This window comes from Oncorhynchus mykiss, chromosome 12 (assembly GCF_057628025.1).
Source record: "Oncorhynchus mykiss isolate SJ-2025 chromosome 12, ASM5762802v1, whole genome shotgun sequence".
Lineage (NCBI taxonomy): Eukaryota > Metazoa > Chordata > Actinopteri > Salmoniformes > Salmonidae > Oncorhynchus > Oncorhynchus mykiss.
The window spans coordinates 77,158,629-77,182,316 of record NC_143033.1 but is presented as its reverse complement, the minus strand read 5'-3'; the positions used below and the strand labels follow the sequence as shown (position 1 = coordinate 77,182,316).

General features: G+C 44.1%; 2 protein-coding genes across 9 annotated transcripts in view; one reads left to right on the top strand and one right to left on the bottom strand.

Annotated features, from left to right (window-relative positions):
• Window positions 1-628: 628 nt before the first annotated feature.
• The window catches only part of LOC110538430 (dedicator of cytokinesis protein 7), a 43,989-nt gene continuing 20,929 nt past the window's right edge, over window positions 629-23,688 (top strand). For 4 of the 8 annotated variants that reach the window (XM_090193385.1, XM_036938362.2, XM_036938365.2 and 1 more), the window contains exons 1-21: window positions 629-834; window positions 3,568-3,652; window positions 4,563-4,738; window positions 5,105-5,173; window positions 5,326-5,665; window positions 10,202-10,287; window positions 10,490-10,556; window positions 10,766-10,915; window positions 14,196-14,276; window positions 14,532-14,688; window positions 14,935-15,065; window positions 16,113-16,206; window positions 16,351-16,513; window positions 20,544-20,661; window positions 20,848-20,918; window positions 21,025-21,163; window positions 21,384-21,485; window positions 21,571-21,657; window positions 21,804-22,035; window positions 22,285-22,449; window positions 22,589-22,764. In XM_090193385.1, the coding sequence (XP_090049511.1) occupies window positions 785-834; window positions 3,568-3,652; window positions 4,563-4,738; window positions 5,105-5,173; window positions 5,326-5,665; window positions 10,202-10,287; window positions 10,490-10,556; window positions 10,766-10,915; window positions 14,196-14,276; window positions 14,532-14,688; window positions 14,935-15,065; window positions 16,113-16,206; window positions 16,351-16,513; window positions 20,544-20,661; window positions 20,848-20,918; window positions 21,025-21,163; window positions 21,384-21,485; window positions 21,571-21,657; window positions 21,804-22,035; window positions 22,285-22,449; window positions 22,589-22,764 (2,739 nt within the window). In that variant the 5' untranslated portion in view covers window positions 629-784. Of the gene's footprint in view, window positions 835-3,567; window positions 3,653-4,562; window positions 4,739-5,104; window positions 5,174-5,325; window positions 5,666-10,201; window positions 10,288-10,489; window positions 10,557-10,765; window positions 10,916-14,195; window positions 14,283-14,531; window positions 14,689-14,934; window positions 15,066-16,112; window positions 16,207-16,350; window positions 16,514-20,543; window positions 20,662-20,847; window positions 20,919-21,024; window positions 21,164-21,383; window positions 21,486-21,570; window positions 21,658-21,803; window positions 22,036-22,284; window positions 22,450-22,588; window positions 22,765-23,688 lie in introns of all 8 variants that reach the window. The other 4 variants (XM_090193384.1, XM_036938361.2, XM_090193383.1 and 1 more) reach the window with 1 other exon arrangement.
• Window positions 17,016-19,083, bottom strand: LOC110538431 (uncharacterized). The gene is made up of 4 exons (XM_021625261.3): window positions 18,533-19,083; window positions 17,695-17,844; window positions 17,475-17,585; window positions 17,016-17,364 (listed from the first exon to the last, which is right to left on the bottom strand). Exons 1-4 carry the CDS (start codon window positions 18,836-18,838, stop codon window positions 17,323-17,325), a joined length of 609 nt encoding a protein of 202 aa, XP_021480936.3. The 5' UTR covers window positions 18,839-19,083; the 3' UTR covers window positions 17,016-17,322.

The following is a 23,688-nucleotide window of genomic DNA, read 5'->3' as shown; positions in this document are numbered from 1 at the left end:
CATCTGTCTGGTTGACACAGGCCTAGGCCTATTGTCTCAAAAAAGCTTAGCAGTTGAACAGTAGGCTATAAACCTATTTAATCCCTAGCCGGCTGGCCTAGTACTTCACAACCCAATATTTTCTCTTGATAGCATTGCTTGATAGCCTACCATCCTCTTCAACCTCCTTGAGCTAAAAAATATTGACATTGTTCAGGTGCCACCTGCCTGCTGTGTTGCACCTGCCTACTTGCATCACTGCAGATTTCCCAATTCCCCAATGGGTGCATAGTAACACAAAAATGGCCTACTGCAGATCCATATCCGTATTATAGGCCTGTAATATATGCAGTGTGATTTATGAATGTATGCATTAATTGTAGTGTTTTGCTTTTATTTTGACAGGTAGCTAGGACAACAAAACTGTCAACAGATGACACACCTACGGGCTTTGACGTTGTGTTTTTCACTTGGTATACATGTTGAACTAAAGTAGGTCTCGCTGTTCAGCAAACGTCCTCAGTTTTCACACTAATGAAACCCCAACTGTTGAGGATATGGGCCATTCGCGGGCGTGTGACAGCGTTACTGAAACCGGTCAGGTGAGAATTTTGAATGCACTGCGGACGATCCCATACAACACAACCTTGTATTTCTGCTCCCAACCACTAGGAGGAACACTGGGATAGGCACTGTGGCGTGGTGATACAAGGAAGCGAACTCCAGCAGGACAACAAACGTATCGAAGTGCAGGAGTGTGTGAGAGAGAGAATAGTTCGAAGACTACACTAAATGGGGACGCGAAATGGCATCTTCAACCAACGAGAGGAGGGCATTTGCTCACAAAATTAATCGGTGAGACTCATAATTTGTATGTACTCTGTAGGACAGCTAGTTCGCGTGACATGACGGACAGACCGAGTAGTGCAGGATTTAAGGGCATCACTGATCGTAAACCGCGCAGACTGAATAGGAACTGAGACAGACGGAGGCCAGTCTATTGTTCACCATATGGACTTCTAATTAAATGTGAATTTATCATTCACCCTGCCATTGTTTAGAAAACTAAAAAGATTTTTCATACCTTGCGATTGTTTCTTTGTTGCACACACAGATAACGTTATTAACTAAATCTGGTAGGTGCCATCAAACATGTTGGCTACTAGTTACCTAAGTTACTTTATATTACATTATCTTGAGGAGTCACAGGTAAAATGGATATAAAACTATAATTGGTAGTTATCTAGTCATACCAGCCGTTAAATTCGCTTTCCTGTCGACCTGTGGGATAACAAGGCGTGGGTTGGGTTACACTAATATTGGTGCGCTGCAAATGAACTCAGCTTGATCCTCTGTGCTGTCACTCCTAGTTCAAGTCATACTGTGTAGAACCCTTCCTGGGGGTAGGTCTGTAGATGGAACTGAAAAGTTTAGTTCTTGTGGAGTTCTGCTACACAATGAAATCAGAAGTAGGCAAGACGGAGTTCCCCTTTTCCTGTGGGAAAGTAAAGTAGCCAAGGACAGTATCTTTATTACTATCCACAGAGTTAGATCAGACCTATAGCCGAAATATCACCTTGCATGACATGATGCATTTTCCTGTTCCACCATTGTTGAGTTCATACTTGTGTTCATCAAAGCCTTGATCAGGGAACGGCATGCTAAGCCATTGATTGCATGGTTGGTGGGTATAGGCAATACATGGTAGTACATGTTAATAGCAAGGTGTCGTTCCACCCCGTCACACACAAACACACACTTTCAGAAAAAAAGCACTAGCCTAGCTGTTCACCTTGCAGCCTTCATAGAATCGTCTGAGAACCTCCTTCATATTATGGGTGCGTGGCCCTTGGAGGCTCCTGAGAGCAGACTGGATATTTTATTAGAGACATGCAGGTGAACATGTCACATCAAAATCCATCAGGGAGGAAATCTCAATGACATCTTGGAATGTCAGCAATCCAGTACGAAACAGTTAACAACACCTCAACAGGCCCATATCTTGTATCTCCTATTATGACTTTCCGACTGGCGCATACCAGACTTATTATACTCACTATGGTATGTACCCATATTTCTCACTCTCACATGATTATCATATTGAGTTAGTCTAGCTAATGGTGAATGGTGCTGTTCCCTCTGAATGTTGACTGGCAGCCTACTAGTTCAAATTGTAGCAACTAACCTACTACTAGGCTATAGCCTAACTTAGTTTTAACCGAGTAGAGTGCTGAATTCAACAGCTTAGGCCTAATCATTGCTACAGTTTCTCCTCTCTCCCCAACTCTGTTATCGTCCAGTCCTTTCTCTCTCCCTCTCCTCAGTGGGAGCCAGTCCATTGTATCGGTTCAGGATGCAGGAAAGGGTGTGACAGGATGTTCCATCTATTACCCTTGGAGGCGATAGCTTTTCCTTTATCCTGTTTAAAGTGGGGATTGGAAAAGGTAGCACATTTTAACGGCAGAAAAACACTATCACAAACATATTGTTGTGACTGACGCCTCTGTCAAAAGATTGTTGTAGAATTCCAGCTTGAAAGGGTTGTGTGATTTGGGGTATCAGAGTTATTTCTGAGAGATGCGGGGGGGTGTAGTATGTCATGGGGGGAAATTACATTTGAGGGTCTCCTTTTGAAGCAGAGAGCAGTAGCATTTAACATGTGGAATGAAGACATAGTTTGACCACAGCGACCGTGACCAGGGAATTCCGGAAGCGTTATGTGTGTGTGCAACTGTGAGTGTCTGTGTGTGGGAGAGTCTGAGAGAATGAGATGGCCAGTCCGTTATAAGGTTGTGGAAGAGCAGCTGCATGCTGTGTCTCTGAGAGGATTGGGGGCCCAGTTTGACTTTGTCCCCCTCTCTAAGCCTCCCATTTGCAATTGGTCCATAAAGGCCCAGGCCAGGGGCAGTGAGAGCGTTATGGCTCTCTGCCTGGTTTCTGTGCTAGGCCCACCGCTCCTCTCTTCTCCCACAGATCCGGCTTGACTCCCATTCACAACAGCTGCTGGCATTCAGCACGGCTTCTAGTACCAGCTGCTGGGGACTGCGTAGTGGGGAGAGAATGGATAGCATACATGGCTGCTCACATCTGATAAGAAGTCAAAACTGGAAAGCTATTATGAAATCTAAGGCAGGCACATAATTATGTATAAAACACTTCTAGCATTACGTCTGGGTGTAGCCTACATATTCATAATGGTTTCAAGCAGCAATAAGCAAAATGTAATAGGTTTAACTCTGGGTTATCAGCAGCAAGGGTTTTGTTTAGCCTATGTTAATTGGCTTATTAGCATGTGCATGATAATGGTGAGGCAATTCGATTTTTGGCACCTCACTGGAGATTTTACCTGAGTATCTAGATTATGGAGCATATTTGCATACGAATCTAACGCGTGCAAGTTTGGACATCAAATTAGTTGTACTCAAGTTAACTGTCTTTATCCACTGACAGAATGATGGCTATTCTGGTATTTATTATGTCTAGACTTGTTTCTGTTTGGCTTCCTGAAGATACAGCTGTGAATGAAAAACAGTGTTTCCCCTGTTTGAGCGTAACTGAACTCTACCGTTTCCTGTCTGTCTCTGTCAGGACGGTGGCTGCAGAGGTCAGGAAGCAGGTATCCAGAGAGTATGGCTCCCCTCAGCTGTCCAAAAAACGAGGAGCACACCAACCTGTAAGTAGCAGTGTGTTTTCTGTTTTTAGGTATATCACCTTGTCTTAGGTCAAACATGAGGATGGACTTTCTACGGATGAGTTGAATTTACTGCTTTGGAAACAAACAACTTTTAAGGAGGTCATCAACCACTTAAGATGTCATCTATTTGTGTATAAAAAGGCTAGCTCCGCAGTGCTCTCACTGAAGTGGAGCCAGTGTCTATGTATATGACTTGCCTAGTTAAATAAAGGTTACATAAAAAGGTGTGTCAAAAGTAGGTGATGTAGGAGACGTAGGTGAAGTAGGCGACGTAGGCGACTTAGGTGACGTAGGTGACGTAGGCGACATAGGCGAGGTAGGTGACGTAGGCGAGGTAGGTGAAGTAGGCGACGTAGGCGAGGTAGGTGAAGTAGGCGACGTAGGCGAGGTAGGTGACGTAGGCGACTTAGGTGAAGTAGGCGACGTAGGCGAGGTAGGTGAAGTAGGCGACATAGGCGAGGTAGGCGACGTAGGAGAAGTAGGCGACGTAGGAGAAGTAGGCGAGGTAGGAGGAGACGTAGGCTTAATCACTCATATTATCCATCTCTCTTCTTTGCTCGCCATCTCGGTGTGGCCTGTAGCTTGTGTTCCTGGTGGAATGTTCAGGTGTATGAATATAATGCTTCTCCGGGGCTGCGTTCAGAACATAACTGTTACATTGAACAGAAACGGTGCTCTACTGAACGACCAGTTGAGGTTCAAAATGCACCGCTGCCCTTTTTAAATATGTCACTCATTGCTTCAAGGCACACCCACCGAACGGAGCAAACCTATCTCAGTCTGTTCAAGGAAACGTGTCGTTCAGTACAAACTGTTCCGCAAACGTTCAAGCGTACTGAATGCACCTCAGGTATTGATTGTCGTGTGTTATTGATTGATTGGTTGTCAGGTGCCGCTGACAGAGGTGGTGGAGCCTGTGGACTATGAGGAGTATGTGAGTAGCCACGCCCCTGGGGCGGAGCCTGGCCCCCTCAGACAGCTGATGGAGTTCCCCCCAGATGACCTGGAGCTCCTCCTGCAGGACAGAGAGTGTACTACACTGGAGCCCCCTCTGCCCGAGGAGGAGTGAGTCACACTAACACGCGTACTATGTACATTATGTACAGTACACACACCAGTGTTTCCCCTAGCATTATGTCCCCTTGCTTAGCTCTGTTTCCACCTGACTAAAAGAGTTTGGCTTCAATGGGTTTCAAATGGTCATTTTGGAGACAGGGGCCTGGATGTTGTGTTGAATTCCTTTGTGCCCCGCCTAGAAAATAATCTAGAGGGTAAGACTGACACACACATGCTCACACACATAACTAGGACTTCTTGACACACTTTACACAGCATTGCCATTCTACTGGACTGGCAGAACACCCTGTACCTTTCCTATGCCATTGTAATATTTATGTCCTACTATATAATTAATGTGTTTTTTACCCACAGCACCTTTGACCCAAGAGTGAGAGATGCCTTGGCTGTCTACACAGATGACTGGTTGATCATTCAGAGGAAGTGAGTGTCCCTCTATCATGTGTTCCATGCCTCCCTCTTTTCCATTCCTTTATCCACATTGATTTACAATTGATTTGGTTACAATGGTGCCCATGATGTGCATTATCTCTGTGATTTAAAGATGAGGATAATGTATTTTGTCTTGTCTGTAGGTATCAGCATTACAGTACAACCCACACCCCCCACAACTCTGAGCGCCAGAGGGAGAGGCAGCGAGGGCTGGTTAAGCAGACCTTTGAACTGGACGAGGCTGCGGCCACTGACCGCCAGGATGACCAGGACGATGCTAAGCGGCGGTCAGTCTCTCTGGATGACACGCCCCGGGGTAGCTGGGCCTCCAGTATTTTTGACCTGAAGAACTCGTCGCCGGACGCCCTGCTGCCCTCGGTGCTAGAGCGCACAGCTGCAGAGGACATGGACCGCCGCAACGCTGAGGCCCGCCTGCAGGGGCGCCACTCTGACCTGCTGGGGCTCTTCCCTCCTCCCGACGAGGTCTGTCCCAAATAATAATATTATCATCCATTCACTATTGACTTCTGTTCGGCTCAGTTGTTGCTCAGCATGTGTTGCTGAAGTGCTAGCCGACTTTGTGTAGAATGATATAGCTATAACATAGAAAGCTACGGAAACTATATCAAAACGTAATTATTTATATATATATATATATATAAAAATGTTTCAAAGTTAATTACATGTAGATTCCACCATAAACATTGAACCACATCAATGAAGTGGATGTACAGTACCATGGCCTTCTCTTCAGCCATGTGACCATCTGTTTGTGTATCTTGCCTCTAGGGCTGGGCGATATGGCCAAAATATAATATTACGGTATTTGAAAAATATATCATGTTTTTAGGGTATTTGACTTTATTTTATGTTTTTGATGAATTAAAGTTCCACATTTGCTTTGAGTAGTGCGCGACCCTAGGGTGGCAACACATACAGTTCATTTGGAAAGTATTCAAACCCCTTCACTTTTTCCACATTTTGTTACGTTACAACCTTCTAAAATGTATTAAATGAAATAAAAAAAGGTTCCTCATCAGTTTACACACTAACCCATAATGACAAAGAGAAAACATTGTTTTTAAAATTTTTGTAAGTGTATTAATACATAAGTATTAAGACTCTTTGCTATAAGAATAGAAATGTCGCTCAGGTGCATCCTGTTTCCATTCATCATCCTTGAGATGTTTCTACAACTTGATTGGGGTCCCCATTTTGAAAATTCAATTGATTTGACATGATTTGGAAAGGCACACACCTGTCTATATAAGGTCCCACAGTTGACAGTGCCAAGCAATGAGGTCGAAGGAAATGTCGGTAGAGCTCCGAGACAGGATTGTGTCACAGTGGCCTCCATTATTCTTAAATGGAAGAAGTTTGGAATCACCAAGACCTTTCCTAGAGCTGATTGCCCGGCCAAACTGAGAAATCGGGGGAGAAGGGCCTTGGTCAGGGAGGTAACCAAGAACCTGATGGTCCTTCTGACAGAGCTCCAGAGTTCCTCTGTGGAGATCACAGAAACTTCCAGAAGGACAACCATCTCTGCATCACTCCACCAATCAGGCCTTTATGGTAGGGTGGCCAGACAAAAGCCACTCCTCAGTAAAAGGCACATGACAGCCTGCTTAGAGTTTGCTAAAAGCCACCTAAAGACTCTCAGATCATGAGAAACAAGATTCTCTGGTCTGATGAAACCAAGATTGAACTCTTTGGCCTGAATGCCAAACCTGGCCCCATCCCTAAGGTGAAGCATGGTGGTGGCAGCATCATACTGTGGGAATGTTTTTCAGCGGCAGGGACTGGGAGACTAGTCAGGAAAGTGGGAAAGATGAACAGAGCAAAGTACAGGATCCTTGATGAAAATCTGCTCAGGACCTCAGACTGGGGTGAAGGTTCACCTTCCAACAGGACAATGACCCTAAGCACACAGCCAAGACAATTCAGGAGTGGCTTCGGGACAAGTCTCTGAATGTCCTTGAGTGACCCAGCCAGAGCCTGGACTTGAACCTGATCGAACATCTCTGGAGAGACCTGAAAATACTGTGCAGTGACACTCCCTATCAAACCTGACAGAGCTTGAGAGGATCTGGAGAGACGAATGGGAGACACTCCCCAAAAACAAGTATGCCAAGCTTGTTGTGTCATACCCAATAACACCCAGGCTGTAATCGCTGCCAAAGTTGCTTCTACAAAGTACTGAGTAAAGGATCGGAATACTTATGTAAATGTGATATTTCATTTTTTTAAATAAATGTAAAAAAAAAATCAGATTTTGCTTTGTCATTATGGGGTATAGATTAATGAGGAATTTAATCAATTTTAGAATAAGGCTGTGATGTAACAAAATGTGGAAAAAGTCTAGGGGTTTGGATACTTTCCTGAATGCACTGTACATTCTAAGTGATTTCAATGGGTCTTTCTCCATTCTGATTGTTTTATACTGTTCTATTCAACTTCAACCAATTATTTCCATCAATTTCTTTTTTTTTAAATAATTTTTATTTATTTTTTTTACCCCTTTTTCTCCCCAATTTCGTGGAATCCAATTGTTGTAGTAGCTACTATCTTGTCTCATCGCTACAACTCCCGTACGGGCTCGGGAGAGATGAAGGTTGAAAGTCATGCGTCCTCCGATACACAACCCAACCAAGCCGCACTGCTTCTTAACACAGCACGCATCCAACCCGGAAGCCAGCCGCACCAATGCGCCGGAGGAAACACCGTGCACCTGGCCACCTTGGTTAGCGCACACTGCGCCCAGCCCGCCACAGGAGTCGCTGGTGCGCGATGAGACAAGGACACCCGTACCGACCAAGCCCTCCCTAACCCGGGCGACGCTAGGCCAATTGTGCGTCGCCCCACGGACCTCCCGGTCGCGGCCGGTTACGACAGAGCCTGGGCGCGAACCCAGGTACTCTGATGGCACAGCTGGCGCTGCAGTACAGCGCCCTTAACCACTGCGCCACCCGGGAGGCCCGTTTCCATCAATTTCTGCACTCATTTGAGAATTTCCATACTACCACGTAGGGCTGCATGATATGGGCAAACAATCTAGGCCTTCATTTTTACAATTGCACTGGTGTGAACTTTAAAAAAAAAATGACATGTATTTTTATTTTTAAATTTTTTTTTTTTTCGGTTAAGAACAAATTCTTATTTACGATGACGGCCAAACTCGGACGACACTGGGCCAATTGTGTGCCACCCTATGGGACTCCCAATTACGGCCGGATGTGATACAGCCTGGATTCGAACCAGGGACTGTAGTGAAGCCTCTTGCACTGAGATGCGGTGCCTTAGATCGCTGCGCCACTCGGGAACTGTTGGAGTCATGGAAATAGAATGATTATTCTAATTCTGTAGTTCGAATATGATAGTGGCACTTTGAATACAAAGTGTTGTTTGACATGGCAATGAATGAAAATGCAAGGGAGGAGTTATTGTGACGGAGTAGGAACCAAATTGTTTGGTAAGTGTTTCCTAGGGGACTCTATAATCTTTGGCTACTTTGAATGTTTTAATTTAGCTACTTCACGTAGTTAACATTCATGCTTTGCTTATTCCTCTTTGATTTAGAAGATACTGTTGCACAGACAACATGCTGATTGAGGTATACACCGTCCCTGGTATTATCAGGCTGTATAGCTAGTTATGTTTGTTCTGACTCAGTACAGTTATTAGCCAGTTAACTAGTGGTTAGCGACTAACGTAATTTAGGCCCAACTTGCTAAGAAAAGACAAACGAGATGTTTGCAGATGTAAGAAACACAAACTAATAGTGTAATTCTGGAACACTAGTTCATTTATATTAAGAAGCAAATAGAAAAACACATCGCTGTCATCAACATTGTCATTACGAGTATTTCGCTACGCCCGCAATAACATCTGCTAAATTCTGTGCCATTCTGTATACTTCTGGCCCTTCTTTGGACACTGTGTTAACTATGCCATACAACTCTCCTTCCGTGGCATCCAACTGCTCTTAAATGCAAGTAAAACTACATTTTAAATCCCACATGTAGCCCACATGTAGCCCGCCCAACAGGTACATTTCACTGGTTACCCCCAAAGCCAATTCCTCCTTTGGCTGCCTTTCCAGTTCTCTGCTGCCAATGACTGGAACGAACTGCAAAAATCACTGAAGCTGGAGACTCATATCTCCCTCACTAGCTTTAAGCACCAGCTGTCAGAGCAGCTCACAGATCACTGCACCTGTACATAGCCCATCCGACTACCTCATCACCATTCTGTATTTATTTATTTATTTATTTTGCTCCTTTGCACCCCAGCATCTCTACTTGAACATTCATCTTCTGCACATCTATCTCTCCAGTGTTCAATTGCTATATTGTAATTACTTTGCCACTATGGCCTATTTATTGCCTTACCTCCCTTATCCTACCTCATTTTCACACACTGTATATAGACTTTTTCTACTGTATTATTGACTGTATGTTTGTTTATTCCATGTGTAACTCGGTGTTGTTGTATGTGTCGCACTGGTTTGCTTTATCTTGGCCAGGTCGCAGTTGTAAACTACCTGGTTATATGAAGGTGAAGTAAAAAAATATGTGTATGTGCTCAAAACATTTTTCCATGTGCTGCATTGACCATGCAGACGGAACATAAGTGTCTTGTGGTCGAAGAACAACATGCGCTCCATGAGTGACGGGGAGGGGCTAGGTCTGTGTGGAACGCGGCATGGAGAGAGAACTCGAGTAGCGGAGTAAACTATAAAAATGGCTGTTACACACGGCGTATCACATTTAACAAACAAAACATTCAAATACCGTTATAGAAGGTAAAGTAAACGCCCAAACCGGTCCGTGCATCAATACCGGTAAACCGTTTACCGCCCAGCCCTACTTGCCTCTGTCTCCTTCTCACGCTCTCTCCCTCCTTCGTTATGTCTGTGTACACACTACTGTGGTGTCTGTGTCAACGTTGCCATGGCGTCTGGCTGTGTAAATGTTGCCGTCGTGTTTATGTTCTCACGGCTATGTGTGTGTTGTCTGACAGGATGAGGCTGTGGAGAGATGTTCTGTCCCAGAGGTCCCCAAAGAACACTGTGGTCAGAGGATCATGGTCAAGTGTCTGTCCCTCAAGTGAGTGACCATCTGTCTGTCCTTATCGTTCCTAAAAAGATCTTTGTCGGTCACTCTTTCACTTATACCCTTTCCACACTAATGTAAAGTGCTGAGTCACAGTTCAGGTCAGCACAATAGTAAATACATTTTGGCATTTTATTAATTGATCAATCATATTTCCTTCTCATCCAAACACATGTGCTTTTTGTACCCCCTACAGATTTGAAATAGAAATTGAGCCAATATTTGGGACCCTCGCTCTCTATGATGTCAAGGAAAAGAAAAAGGTACCCATGAGTTTTCTAGAAATGTTTAGACTGTGTACATAGAGCATGTTTATTTTTGAATGATCATATTATGCTTATGTCATGCTGAGCTCAAGCTTTGACTGATTGCATTATTCTAGCTCTTACTATGCCTCAAAGGTCTTGTGCTTTAAATCTCAGAGTCAAAATGGAATTAATATCCCTTGACATTCATCTCCTCCCTCTCCCAGATCTCAGAGGACTTCCACTTTGACCTGAACTCCGATCAGATGAAGGGCTTGCTGCGCCTCCACACGCCCCACACAGCCATCTCCACCCTGGCCCGCTCAGCCATCTTCTCCATCACGTACCCCTCTGCAGACATCTTCCTGGTCATCAAGGTACTGGACATATGGCCACTAGGGGGGGCACATACATAGAGTCCAGAGAAGGCTCTATGTCACATTACAAACTACTGACTCTCTGTAGGACTGTGTCTTGGTCTGGTCACATGTTCAGGAGAAAACCCCTAGTCCTGTCCATATGAATTGTTAAAGATAAAACATATTTTATCTTCTATCCACCTACCACAATGTTTTTGGTATGATCTGAATTACACAGCAAATTCTCCGCTGTTAAATAAACACTGAGTGTTAAATTTAACTGTTCCAGTGTCAATACGTTTCCACACTTTTCGGTGTGAAATTAACATTTTGCTTAGTGTAAATCCTTATTTGCATATTTCCCTGTGTGCCTTACCTTTCGTGTGAGTTGTAGAGTTACCACCCATGACTGTTTGTTAGTGATCAAGACATGGCTGTTGCAGTCATTCATTTTCAGTCCTGTAGCCTTCACTAAGTGAGATCCCAAGCGAATATGTTATCATTAAAATTACATTCTTTAAGACAACACAATCCATATTTTATAAGACTTATTTTGAGGGCCTACTTTACCCTAATACAGTGGCCTGCAACTCATGATTTAAAGGCCACATCAGGTGTGCAAGTCAAATATTTTTGGGGTACGATATATATATTTTGTTTTTACAAAACATACAAATGACAGCACACAAACATCAACGGCACCGTATCTTTGAACGCGACCCAGTCGTTTGTTATAAATGTTCTATTGCCATACTGGCTGGCAACGTTCTTATCCCTTGCTTGCTTGCTTGCTAGCCAACTGTCATCAAGGAGCAGCCAGAATAACAGCAAAGTAGCTGCATTTGTTTAAGCTGTTTTCTAGTGGCCATTTATTTAGATACATCCATAACAATGAGCTGATGAGGCATGAATTCGCCTGGCATAGAACATGTGCTCACTCGTCAGGACACTGTTGTTCAGAGGAGCTAGCCAACAACACAGCTATAGTAGCACAATCACTTCAATCTGAAGTTGGAAAGACTGCAAATTAGCTGTCCTTCCATTTGACCTTTTTTCAATAGATTTTTTTTTGTAAATATCCATAAAAATGATGCCAGCTGATTCATGATTTTGACTTGCATAGAAACGCTGCCTGTCTGTCTGTCTCGTCCCTACTCGTTCATTACTATGGGACAGCAGGAGATTGAATTTGAATATTAAAACAATGTTGCAAATGTCGGAGACACAGACAGCAGGGTTTATACAAATCTCTGCTGTTGAAATCTAAATGTCAGTCTAAAAGAAAAATGAGATAATGTCTAGATGATTTTCATATTGGAGGTCAAGTTTATAAATTGCCTGGCTGGGCTGATGAGACAGTGGATTGCGCAGTCAGATAGAACAGAGTATAAAGGTATTTCAATGTCATAGATTTAGCCGGAGGCAACTTGTGGAATAGACACCAGCTGGAATGCGGTTTTAACCATCAGCATTCAGGATTAGGCCTACCCGTTGTAAAATTAAGACATTTCTCTGCCGTTATACTGTAAAATTAGTGAATTTTATCTCTTGTATAAGACATTCTAGACTTTATACTGGATTAAACATTTTCATGAACAGTATTTATTTATGTTCTAACATTACCTCCGTCTTGTTTCAATATCAGTTATATTTTTAGATAGGCTCTCTTTAAGGTTTCTATATCTTACCTATCATATTAATATCAGTTTCTGACTCAAATAGGGCAAAACAAACAAGGTGTAGTGTAGCGAATCATTGTACCATCTAAACCGCTGTGAAATGTATTGTATTTTCAGCTGTTTGAAGCTGGTGTACAAAACCGAAAGTACAAAAGAAGCAAAAAACGAAACTTAAGAACGGTCAGCATAGAAATAACGTACATAGAACAGATCTACCGCTTCTTAGAGTTGCTTTCAATGAGAATGACATATCCGCGTGAATTAGGTCGAGTTGCCCAAAAATCTATGTATTGCTGCTTTTTAATGTTCTCAGTTTTATCCTTTGAAAATAGACATGTAAAAAGATTCTGGGGATAAGCATGCGCATCTTCAATATGTACCCATTGTTCCTCTGTAGTGCATTTAACTCTATGTCGCAATAAGAAGACTTGTGTGGTGAGTTGACGCAATTCCAAGTCTGGAAGGTTTAAACCCCCCTCAGACTTAGGAAGATGTAAAACTTTCCTTTTTTATTCTTTGAGTTTTATTTGCAAATTCAAATTATGCTGGCTTGCAAAGTGGTGTAATTTCCATTGGAATCAAGCTAGAGTGGAGATATCCAAAATGTTGAAATATTTTCACCCACAACCTGCATTCAGAATGACTGCCATGGTCAGGAGGACTAAGATGTGAGACGACCTAAACCATCTAAACTGGAACAATCATTTCAGTAACGGGTGCAATAAGTCCAACTAACAGATTGGATTAGTTTAGAAAAATGTACGTTATCTTTGTGTAGCATAAGAATAATTAATCAATCAATTGAAAAAAATAACAATCCAAAAATCTACCTGCAATAGAACACTGGCTATTAACACCAACACTGGCTATTAACACCAACACTGGCTATTAACACCAACACTGGCTATTAACACCAACACTGGCTATTAACACCAACACTGGCTATTAACACCAACACTGGCTATTAACACCAACACTGGCTATTAACACCAACACTGGCTATTAACACCAACACTGGCTATTAACACCAACACTGGCTATTAACACCAACACTGGCTATTAACACCAACACTGGCTATTAACACCAACACTGGCTATTAACACCAACACTGACTATTAACACCAACACTGACTATTAACACCAACACTGGCTATTAACACCAACACTGGCTATTAACACCAACACTGGCTATTAACACCAACACTGGGGTTCTTATGTAGCACAGGACAATCAATACAAGGTAACACTGGCCAATTTCCTGTGTAAACTGTATTTGAGCAGACCATCCCAGACAAATCAGTGGAATATCCTTCAGCCACCAGGAAGATTCATGCCAAGTGACTTTGCAATACCTTATCCATGGCTGCATTATATCACTTATTTACTTTAGATAAAGTTCTGTAAGCTTTGCCACATAGGTGACAGTGAAGTGCAACGACCTATTTGTCTTTACCTAGTGAATGTGACATGAGTTATTCTGAAGATGCATCCAATATTTGCAGTTCATATATTGCTTTAGAAATGTGTGTGCATGCACCATGTGTGCACCAAGTGCAAATAATGGTCAGGTCAGCAATGTACACCGTTACACACGTGTGTGTGTGTGTGTGTGTTTCAGCTGGAGAAAGTCCTTCAGCAGGGAGACATAGGGGAATCCTGTGAACCCTACATGGTCATGAAAGAGTCGGACTCATCAAAGGTAACAGTAAGTTCATAGTATCTATCTTCTATTGGTCTTTTCTTTGCCTGTGTACATGCCTGTATGGGGTCATGCACATGGGACTCTGTCCAGCTGGGTAGCCATCAGCATTTCTCAATTCGGCTTAGTCAGACAACTGCAATATTTGCAATTCCCTATTCTGTAGATCAATGTCCAACAAACTCTAAACGTTACTACAGTATCACCTTGCAGATGCCTTTTCTCAAGGCCTTTCTCAAGTCTCTCTCTGTTTAGCACAAGGAGAAGCTGGAGAAGCTGCGTCTGCAGGCGGAGACGTCGTGTAGCAGGCTGGGGAGGTACAGGATGCCCTTCGCCTGGACGGCCATCCACCTGGTCAACATCGTCAGCAGTGTGGGGGGGCTGGAGCGCTCCGACCCCGACTCTGACTCTGGTACTTATGACCTCTGACCTCTACCAAACACCCCCTGGTTTAATCACAGTTAGGATGTCAAGCACACAGACACACACACACAGATTCTCTCTTCATATACACATGGAAATACACGTTGGAATTCCTTACATCAGTCACACTCAGACACTTCTTGTTGAATTGTGGATGTAACAAACGTGTCATTTCATAATGAGCATGTAATAATTGTTATTGAATGTCTAAACGGATGACTTGTCTTTTTGTCAGAGCGGAAAGGCCATGGAACATGGAACGAGAGAAAGAAGAAAGGGTTTGAGCGGATGAGTGTGGGAGAGGACATGTGTAACTTTGCCACCTTCCGTCCAGCCACTCTCACAGTCACCAACTTCTTCAAACAGGTCAGTCAGAATGTTGTGAGTTTGTGCTAGCCAGGTGTACAGTGCCTATCATAAGTATTCACCCCTCCTGGATTTCTTAAAACATTTAGTTGCTTTACAAAGTGGGATTGAAATGTTTACAAAGTAATACAAATGAATGAAATGTATTGTTTATGTAAGTATTCACCCCTTCATTATGGCAAGCCTAAACAACTTCAGGAGTACAAATGTGCTTAACAAATCACATAATAAGTAGCATGGACTCACTGTGTGCAGTAATAGGGGTTATCATGATTTTTGACTGACTACCTCATCTCTGTACCCCGCACATACAATGATATGTAAGGTCCCTTAGTCACGTAGTGAATTTCAAGCACAGATTCAACCACAAAGACCAAGGAGCATTTCCAATACCTCGCAAAGAAAGATGGGTAAAAAAAAAAAAAAAAAACTAAACCAGACACTGAATATCCCTTTGAGCATGGTGAAGTTGTTAATTACACTTTGGATGGTGTATCAATACACCCAGTTACTACAAAGATACAGGCATCCTTCCTAACTGAGTTGCTGGAGAGGAAGGAAACCACTCAGGGTTTGCACCAGTTTAATGGCTTGCTTGCCAAAATGTTGTACTATCCCTTTAAATCTCCTAGAAAATGTATGGTAAGATGTGAAAAAAGTGCTGTCACAAAGATCAACATTCAGTTTGACAGAGCTTGAAGAAATTGGAAAAGAATCGTGTGCAAATATTGCACAATCCAGATGGGCAAAGCTCTTGTGAGTCTTCATGGGAAAGTCTCATATCTGTAATGGCTGCCGAAGGTGTTTTGAATGTATTGACTCAGAAAGGTGAATACTGATTTTAATCAACATATTTTTCATAATTTATATTTTATCTTCCACTTTGACATTGCAGAGTATTTCTGTAGAGCTCTGACATAATAAAATATAAATAAAAAATCCCACTTTGTAACAAGAAAATCTGAAGAAATCCAAGGGGTTTGAATACTTGTTATAGGCACTGTAACCTGTCTGTGTGCCAATATACTATGATCTTTGTATCTGTAGGAGGGGGACAGGCTGAGTGATGAAGACCTCTACAAGTTTCTGGCAGACATGCGCAGACCGTCCTCTGTCCTACGCAGACTGAGACCTGTCACAGGTACCTACTACAGTACCTCCTCAGCACACACATATATGTTTATATACAGTCACCTGCACAAATTCTATAGGCTGAATAGAGAATATATTTTAGGTTTACTAGTGTAACCTTGTTTTTCTCTCTTCCTGCTCCTTCTGTCCCTAGCCCAGCTGAAGATAGACATCTCTCCTGCCCCAGACTCTCCTCACTACTGCCTGTCTCCTGAGCTGCTCCATGTCAAACCCTACCCTGACCTGAGGGTGCGCCCCACCAAGGAGGTGCTGGAGTTCCCTGCCCGCTACGTCTACACACCTCACACCACCTATAGGTCAGTCTACACCGCTTAAATCACCTACAGGTCAGTCTACACCCCTCACACCACCTACAGGTCAGTCTACACCCCTCACACCACCTACAGGTCAGTCTACACCCCTCACACCACCTACAGGTCAGTCTACACGCCTCACACAACCTACAGGTCAGTCTACACCGCTAACACCACCTACAGGTCAGTCTATACCCCTCACACCACCTACAGGTCAGTCTATACCCCTCACACCACCTACAGGTCAGTCTACACCCCTCACACCACCTACTGATCAGTTTACAGGCCTCACACCACCTACAGGTCTGTCTACACACCTCACACAACCTACAGGTCAGTCTACACCGCTAACACCACCTACAGGTCAGTCTATACCCCTCACACCACCTACAGGTCAGTCTACACTGCTTATATCACCTACAGGTCAGTCTACACCCCTCACACCACCTGCAGATCAGTAGACTCTTATACACTGTCATAGATCACACATACCACAGCTCAGAAATTATATTTTCAGATTTTTATTTGCACACAAAATATACAAAATGACAGCAGTAAGAATGAATTAGAATTAAAATAAAGAACATGTACATATAAAAAAGGGCATGTGTTAAACACAATTAAAAGTATTCAGAAGTATAATACAGTGGCATAAATATGTAATGTTATTGTAATTCAGTTTATTGGGTGGGAGTATTTGTTCTGTGTGAATTATGCTTGTATGAGTAGACAGGGTACTTAAGCACCAGGGTAAAGTCATGGAGTGTAGTTTCAGTAGCTACAGTAGCTGGTGTTGAGATTCAGTGGAACCATCAGGTGATGTGACTAAGGACTGGCTGTCTCCTGGCTTCACTCTGAAATAAAAAGCAAAGCAAACTTAGTCAAACACGGCACCCATCACTACATCAATCATGGGCAGATTCTATTTAGAATTTTTCAAACTATGTTCAGCTATTATACCCACCAGTTTCTGTAGCTTGGTCAACTGTTGGTTCTGACTCTCAATGCTCTGTTTTTGGAACTGTGTCCATGTTAGCAGGCCCTCCAGAACACTGGAGTGTTTAAACGCCCTATCCTGAAAACACACACGCACATCTGAATTTATGAATGGAATCGAACATATTGAGTGTGTTGGCATTGAATTGTTTGGCATAATCTGTGTGTGATTGAGAAGTGTACCTTACCTTTAATTCCTGTATGCCGTTGGGGGGGTAGTTCTGAAGGTATGTCTCCAGGTTGATCACCTTGGTCCTAAGCTCTCCCTCTTCCTGCTCCACCCGGGCAACCTTGCCTTTGGCCTCCTCAGCCTTTGACTGCAGCCCAGCCATCTGGCCCTTGGAAAAGAGCATCTGGCTTTAAATCCTCTCCCTCCGACTGATCTTAGACCAGCTGCTCAAACTGCCTTGGCCTCAATATACACTGGCTGGCCAATGTCATTCTCACACTCCCTCTGTTCTCAGAACATTAGGATCTATATTGAGTAAACAAAACAAATATGTACATGGCTCTGTGTTTATGTTGAATAGCTAGCCAGATAGTTGAGTGCTCAGATTCATGGCAGTTATTGGCCCATTCAGCCAAATAGTCAATGGTGTCTGTTCAGCTGCTCTCCAATGTCTGTTCAGCTGTTCTCTCTCCCTTTTGGAGCCCAGAGGAATAGAGCTTAGCTGACTGACTGGGATTTCAGATTGTTGGCAAAGCAGGGTTATCTCTGTCTGACCTGTCGCTCTGTGGAGTGAAATCCACAAATTTATCATAATTTTAGATGCTTAACCCTCTCAAAACGCATCTACCAATTGATGACACTGTCAAAGTTAGTTTGAGGTGTCTGACTGGGTATGTTTTCTCCAGTAAATAGATACATCTACTGTACACCTGACAGAGTAGCTAAGGTGCAAGATCCAAATTCTACTGAATAAAAAGCATCTGCACACTTAGATCTATGCACATTTCAGTAATTTAATTGGCAGGTTTCCGTTCACAGTAGACCTTCGTCAGAGCAGGACGAGTATGTTTCCTCACCTGTATCTGTCCTAGCACCTGTCTCATCTGTCTGTCCTTCTCTGCGGCCTGGCCTGCCTCCTGGCCCAGCCTCTCCAGCCTCTCCTCATGTCTCCTCAGCGACCTCTCGATCCGAGCGAACTTGGCATCGGTGCTCTCGTAGACGTGGTGCAGGGTCTCGCTGAACTGCAGCACGCCGTACATCAGCACGTTCATGTCATCAATGGGGGCAGCCTGGTTGTTCTTCTGGGCCTTCCGGATGGGGCTGGCTGGGATCCCTGTTAAACACATGGCCATACACAGCAGGCAGAGTAGTGTGGCCCTCATCCTGACCTGAGGACAGAGGCTATATAGAGAGATTATTTATTTATCTCTTCAGAGAGACTATCGACTTGAAATCTCGTGAGAATCGCCCAGTGCCCCTTCCTATGCCTGTTTGTCTTCAAGCTTTGTTAAGGGTGTTGTTACTCCTCAGTTGTCGTTAAAATGTTTCCCTGGGTTCATTTTCTCAGCTGTATGTATAAGTGCCTCAGGTCTGTAGTATCTTTTTAGTCTCACATCGGATATCAGTAATGATCCGGCTCTTTTATATTGGGTGTTCAAAATGACTGTGAAACATTAGCTCAGTCGTGGTCCAATCAGAGATCAGCTCTGTGGCCTTAGTCAGGCTGACCTTGGCATTCATCCCAACCTCTGGAGTAACTCTGTCAGGCCTCCAGGTGTCAAATACACATGACCTACATTAACATCAACTGAGTCTCTGTTTGTCCTGGTAGATATGGACCAGGGCCTGGTTGCATAAAACATCTGAAGTTTAACTTTAAGTCGGATTCACAAAACATTTTAAGGTGAATTTCTCTCTTAAATTAAGTGAAAAAGTTAATGGTGCCCATGAGGTCCCTCAAGTGCTTCATTCAGTATGGATATCAATGTAAACAGCATGTGTGAAGGTGAATGTTTTCCTCTGCTCTGGTTGCAAAAGGAAAACATCAACCAGCTAGCTAGCTACTTAGCTAAACAATGGAAGGTGCACAATCAATGGCTACAAAGCCAGCTGGCTAGTTAGCTACCTACTCTGTAAGTTAGCTTGATGTTTTAGAAAGTAATAGAAACAAGTTGAGAAAAAGATAACTAAAATAAATGTGTTTTATTTGTTTCTCCTGTCTTGAATGTATATATATAAGTTATATTTTGCAATCTCCCTAAATACATGCTCTTTGACAAGACCTTCAGTCAGTAAATCAGGTCGTCTCCATGGTAACCAGAATTTTTCTTCCACACATGCCTTCAAACTACCGTAAAACACCTTAAGTACCCTTAAGTATGCCCGTACCTATGGGAAACGTTTGAGGGGCTCTGCAACGCCGTTCAGCAATTATCTTAGCTAAGGGAACATTATTCCTTAAGGTAAATCCTTAAGAGAAACACTTAAGATGTTTAATGCAACCGGGCACAGTATTATATTGGGCTGACCATCAGACCATGGCAATATGTCCCACTGCTCTGTGTTGTTTGTGAGTGTGTGGATACTAGATAGATTAGCAATGTTCTTGATAAACAAATTCTATTTAGGATTGGAATATACTGGTATGCTCGGATGTTCTTTCACATGTTTGACTTGGACAGGAGTTGAAGGTCACTCACACCCTGCTAGGTCTCACATGGTTTCTCTTTCCCAATCCTTCTCACTTTTTATAGGCGTATTTGTTAAGATTTATCTTTGATTTGTTATAAATCTGCGGCGATTACCTAATACTACCCTCTCATTTTTGCTAGATATTCTGTTTTTGTTCCAGAAATGTGGTAAGTAGTCACATGCCAGATATAATTGATTTGACCATGCATGCTCCCTGTGGTCCGTGCGTTAGTTAGTAGGGAGGATATGTTGGCAGACAGCCGCAGCGTGTAGGTTAGTTGAGCTGAATCTAGAGTGCAATGACCCCTCTATACCTTCCTGGTTGTATTATGGAATTCAAATTCACTGCCATTTCTTTCTTCTCTCTCATCTTGTCCTCCTCCTCTCCACTTCCAGGAACCTGCTGTATATCTACCCCCAGAGCCTGAACTTCAGCAGTCGGCAGGGCTCAGTCAGGAACATTGCTGTCAAGGTGCAGTTCATGGCAGGAGAGGATCCCAGTCTGGCCATGCCGGTGAGTGATTGGCCTGCCAGGCACCGGTTTGAGTGTGTTAAGAACTGCAACGCTGCTGTTTTTTTTTTTACACTCCACAGTTTCCCTTGTGTATCAAGAATGCTCTGAGGGCAAAATGTGGTACGGGGGGGATGTTTTGTACATGGGCATAGATCCAATAAACACTGTCTCCTCTCATCATAATAGGTGATCTTTGGGAAATCCAGCTGTGCTGAGTTCTTCACAGAGACTTATTCACCCGTCATCTACCATGACAAGTAAGAGCCCGTTCCCTTCCACACCTTTCCTGTTACACTCATCCTCTCATTCTGTCTCTTTCCTCCTCCCCTTCCCTCTCTCACCTATCTCTCTCTCTCCCCTCAGGTCTCCAGAGTTCTATGAGGAGGTGAAGATGAAGATTCCAGCCAACCTGACAGACAACCACCACCTCCTGTTCACCTTCTACCACATCAGCTGTCAGCCCAAACAGAACACGCCCCTGGAGACCCCCGTGGGATACACCGTGAGTACGCTTCTCTAGGACCCGGAGGTTTTTCCACTTACCTGACCAGGGAAAACTATGGACCCAAGTTAGGGTGCCTCCCTACCCATTACATACCTCAGTTACAAGCTACTAATATTTAGGCCTTTGAAACACTAGACGTGTCATCAGTGATTGGCTGTGCTGTGTCTTTTATTTATGAGTGACGTAATAATGTGCATTAAACTGTCTGTGTCCACAGTGGATTCCTCTGATGCAACATGGCCGCCTACGGACCGGTTCCTTCAGTCTGCCCGTCTCTGTGGAGAAACCACCACCCAGCTACTCCGTCCTCACCCCTGACGTAAGTGTGTGAGCACATGCATGCTTTTGTATGCTTGGTCTGTGTGTGGCTGAGTTTTGATGTAGGTAATGTGTGTGTATTGCAGGTGCAGCTTCCAGGCATGAAGTGGGTGGATAATCACAAGCAGGTGTTCAATGTGGAGGTGACAGCTGCCTCCTCAGTTCACACTCAGGTAATTCTCTTTCTCTCGCTCGCTCGCTCGCTCTTTCTCTCTCACTTCTCTCTTTACCTCACTTTCTCTAATCCTCTAGTCAATGGGATTGTATATTAAATGAATACCCCCCCGCCCCGTCCCCCCAATGTGACTTTGTCTCTTAGGACCCCCACCTGGATAAGTTCTTCACCCTGTGTTATGTCCTGGAGGAGTACTCGTTCCCGTTCCGTCTGAAGGACTGTATCATCAGTGAGGCCAACGTGGAGAGTGAGCTGAAGGCCAGCATGACCGGCCTGCGGGGGGCGCTACTCGACACCTGCGTCCGCTTCCTCCACCAGCTGCTCTCCAAACTCATCCTGCTCATCGTCCACCCGCCCGTCATCGCAGGACAGATCGGTGAGTGGCTTGGCAACTTTACAGAGGGCGGCCATCTTAGATTGACTCATCCCTCATGCCCTTTCATGATCCTCATCTCTCCCGCAGAAACACTCCTGGTCAAATATTCTAGGATCTAGGATACATTTTCAAATAATTTACGTCTATGCTCGATTGAACTTGCCTTGTACAATGGAATAAATGGAACAGTCCCAAAAGTGCAAACCCAGGTGTGATCTCTGCCTCTTTTTCTCCATTCCCATCTCTCAGTGAACCTGGGCCGTGCGGCGTTCGAGGCCATGTCCCTGCTGGTCAACCAGATCCATAAGAACCTGGAGGGGAACCAGGACCAGCATGGCAGGAACAACCTGCTGGCCTCCTACATCCACTACTGCTTCCACCTGCCCACTGCCGAGCCTGCCATGCCCCCTACTGGTGAGTAATGGAACAGCAGGCACTGAAGATTCACTATATCTCCACACCAGCCTTGTGGTTGGAGAATTCTCACTCAACTATTATATTGAGCATAAGTGTGTATTTTGGTATCAGTGCCCTCCTCTTCTCCCTGACCCAGGGGGTGCCACCCCGGCCTACGAGCTGCCCATCCAGTACGCCACATTGTCCAGGGCAACGGCCCGCCCCAGCACCCTGCACCTGGCCCGCTCCAAGAGCATCAGTAACTCCAACCCTGACCTGGCCAGCACCCCCACGTCACCTGACGAGGAGGTGCAGAGGATCATCGCCAGCAAGGTCAGTTCTACCTCCAGTACAAATCAAATGGTATTGAATTGAGTTCTCTCGTTGGCCTCTTTCCGGTAATACAGATATCTTAGACATGGCCTCTTTCCTGTCTAGGTACTGTAAATACAACCTGTTCTGTTCCCTATCCTGTCTATCTACTGTAAATACAACCTGTTCTCTGTCCTGTCTAGGTACTGTAAATACAACCTGTTCTGTTCTCTGTCCTGTCTAGGTACTGTAAATGCAACCTGTTCTGTCCCCTGTCTTGTCTAGGTATTCTAAATACAACCTGTCCTGTCTAGGCACTGTAAATACAACCTGTTCTTTCCTGTCTAGGTACTGTAAATACAACCTGTTCTTTCCTGTCTAGGTACTGTAAATACAACCTGCTCTGTCCTGTCTAGCCATTGTAAATACAACCTGTTCTGTTTCTCCTCTAGTTGGGGAAGTAAAGGCACTATGTGACGAACTCCTGAATATGTTATCTGTGTGCTTATGATAGTGTTGCTGCCTCTTCCAGTCTAAACATAGACACTTTCTCAAATTGGGGTTAAATGGCATTCTGGCTGTTTAAATGTACGCTGAATGTCTGTCCGATGTGTTTCCTGTGAATAAACATACAATCAGACTCCCCTCGTCCTCCTGTAGTGACCCTCCAGTGTCGTATCTTGATATGCATGCCTGTGATTCCTGTCTGTCTCTGTGCCAATGGTTGGTTGATTCCACCGCTGTTGTCAATTATGCAATCTTGTGGTGTGCCTGTCTGTCACTCTGTGTTCTATCCCTCGCTATTCCCCTCCTCTCTCTCTCTCCTTCCTTCCTGCTCCTCCCTCTAATTTGACCCTTGTCTCCACCCCTCCCTAACCTTCCTTCGCTCCCTCTCTCCCCCATGCCCTGTGGCTGCCTGTGTGTCGGTGTGGTGGCTGATGTGAT

Coding starts and splice junctions, on each gene's coding strand:
- LOC110538431 (XM_021625261.3), bottom strand. CDS start 18,838: ATGAGGGCCACACTACTCTGCCTGCTGTGTATGGCCATGTGTTTAACA. Junction 17,845..18,532: donor AGGTGCTAGGACAGATACAG/GTGAGGAAACAT, acceptor CTCTTTTCCAAG/GGCCAGATGGCTGGGCTGCA. Junction 17,365..17,474: donor TGACCAAGCTACAGAAACTG/GTGGGTATAATA, acceptor TTTTTATTTCAG/AGTGAAGCCAGGAGACAGCC.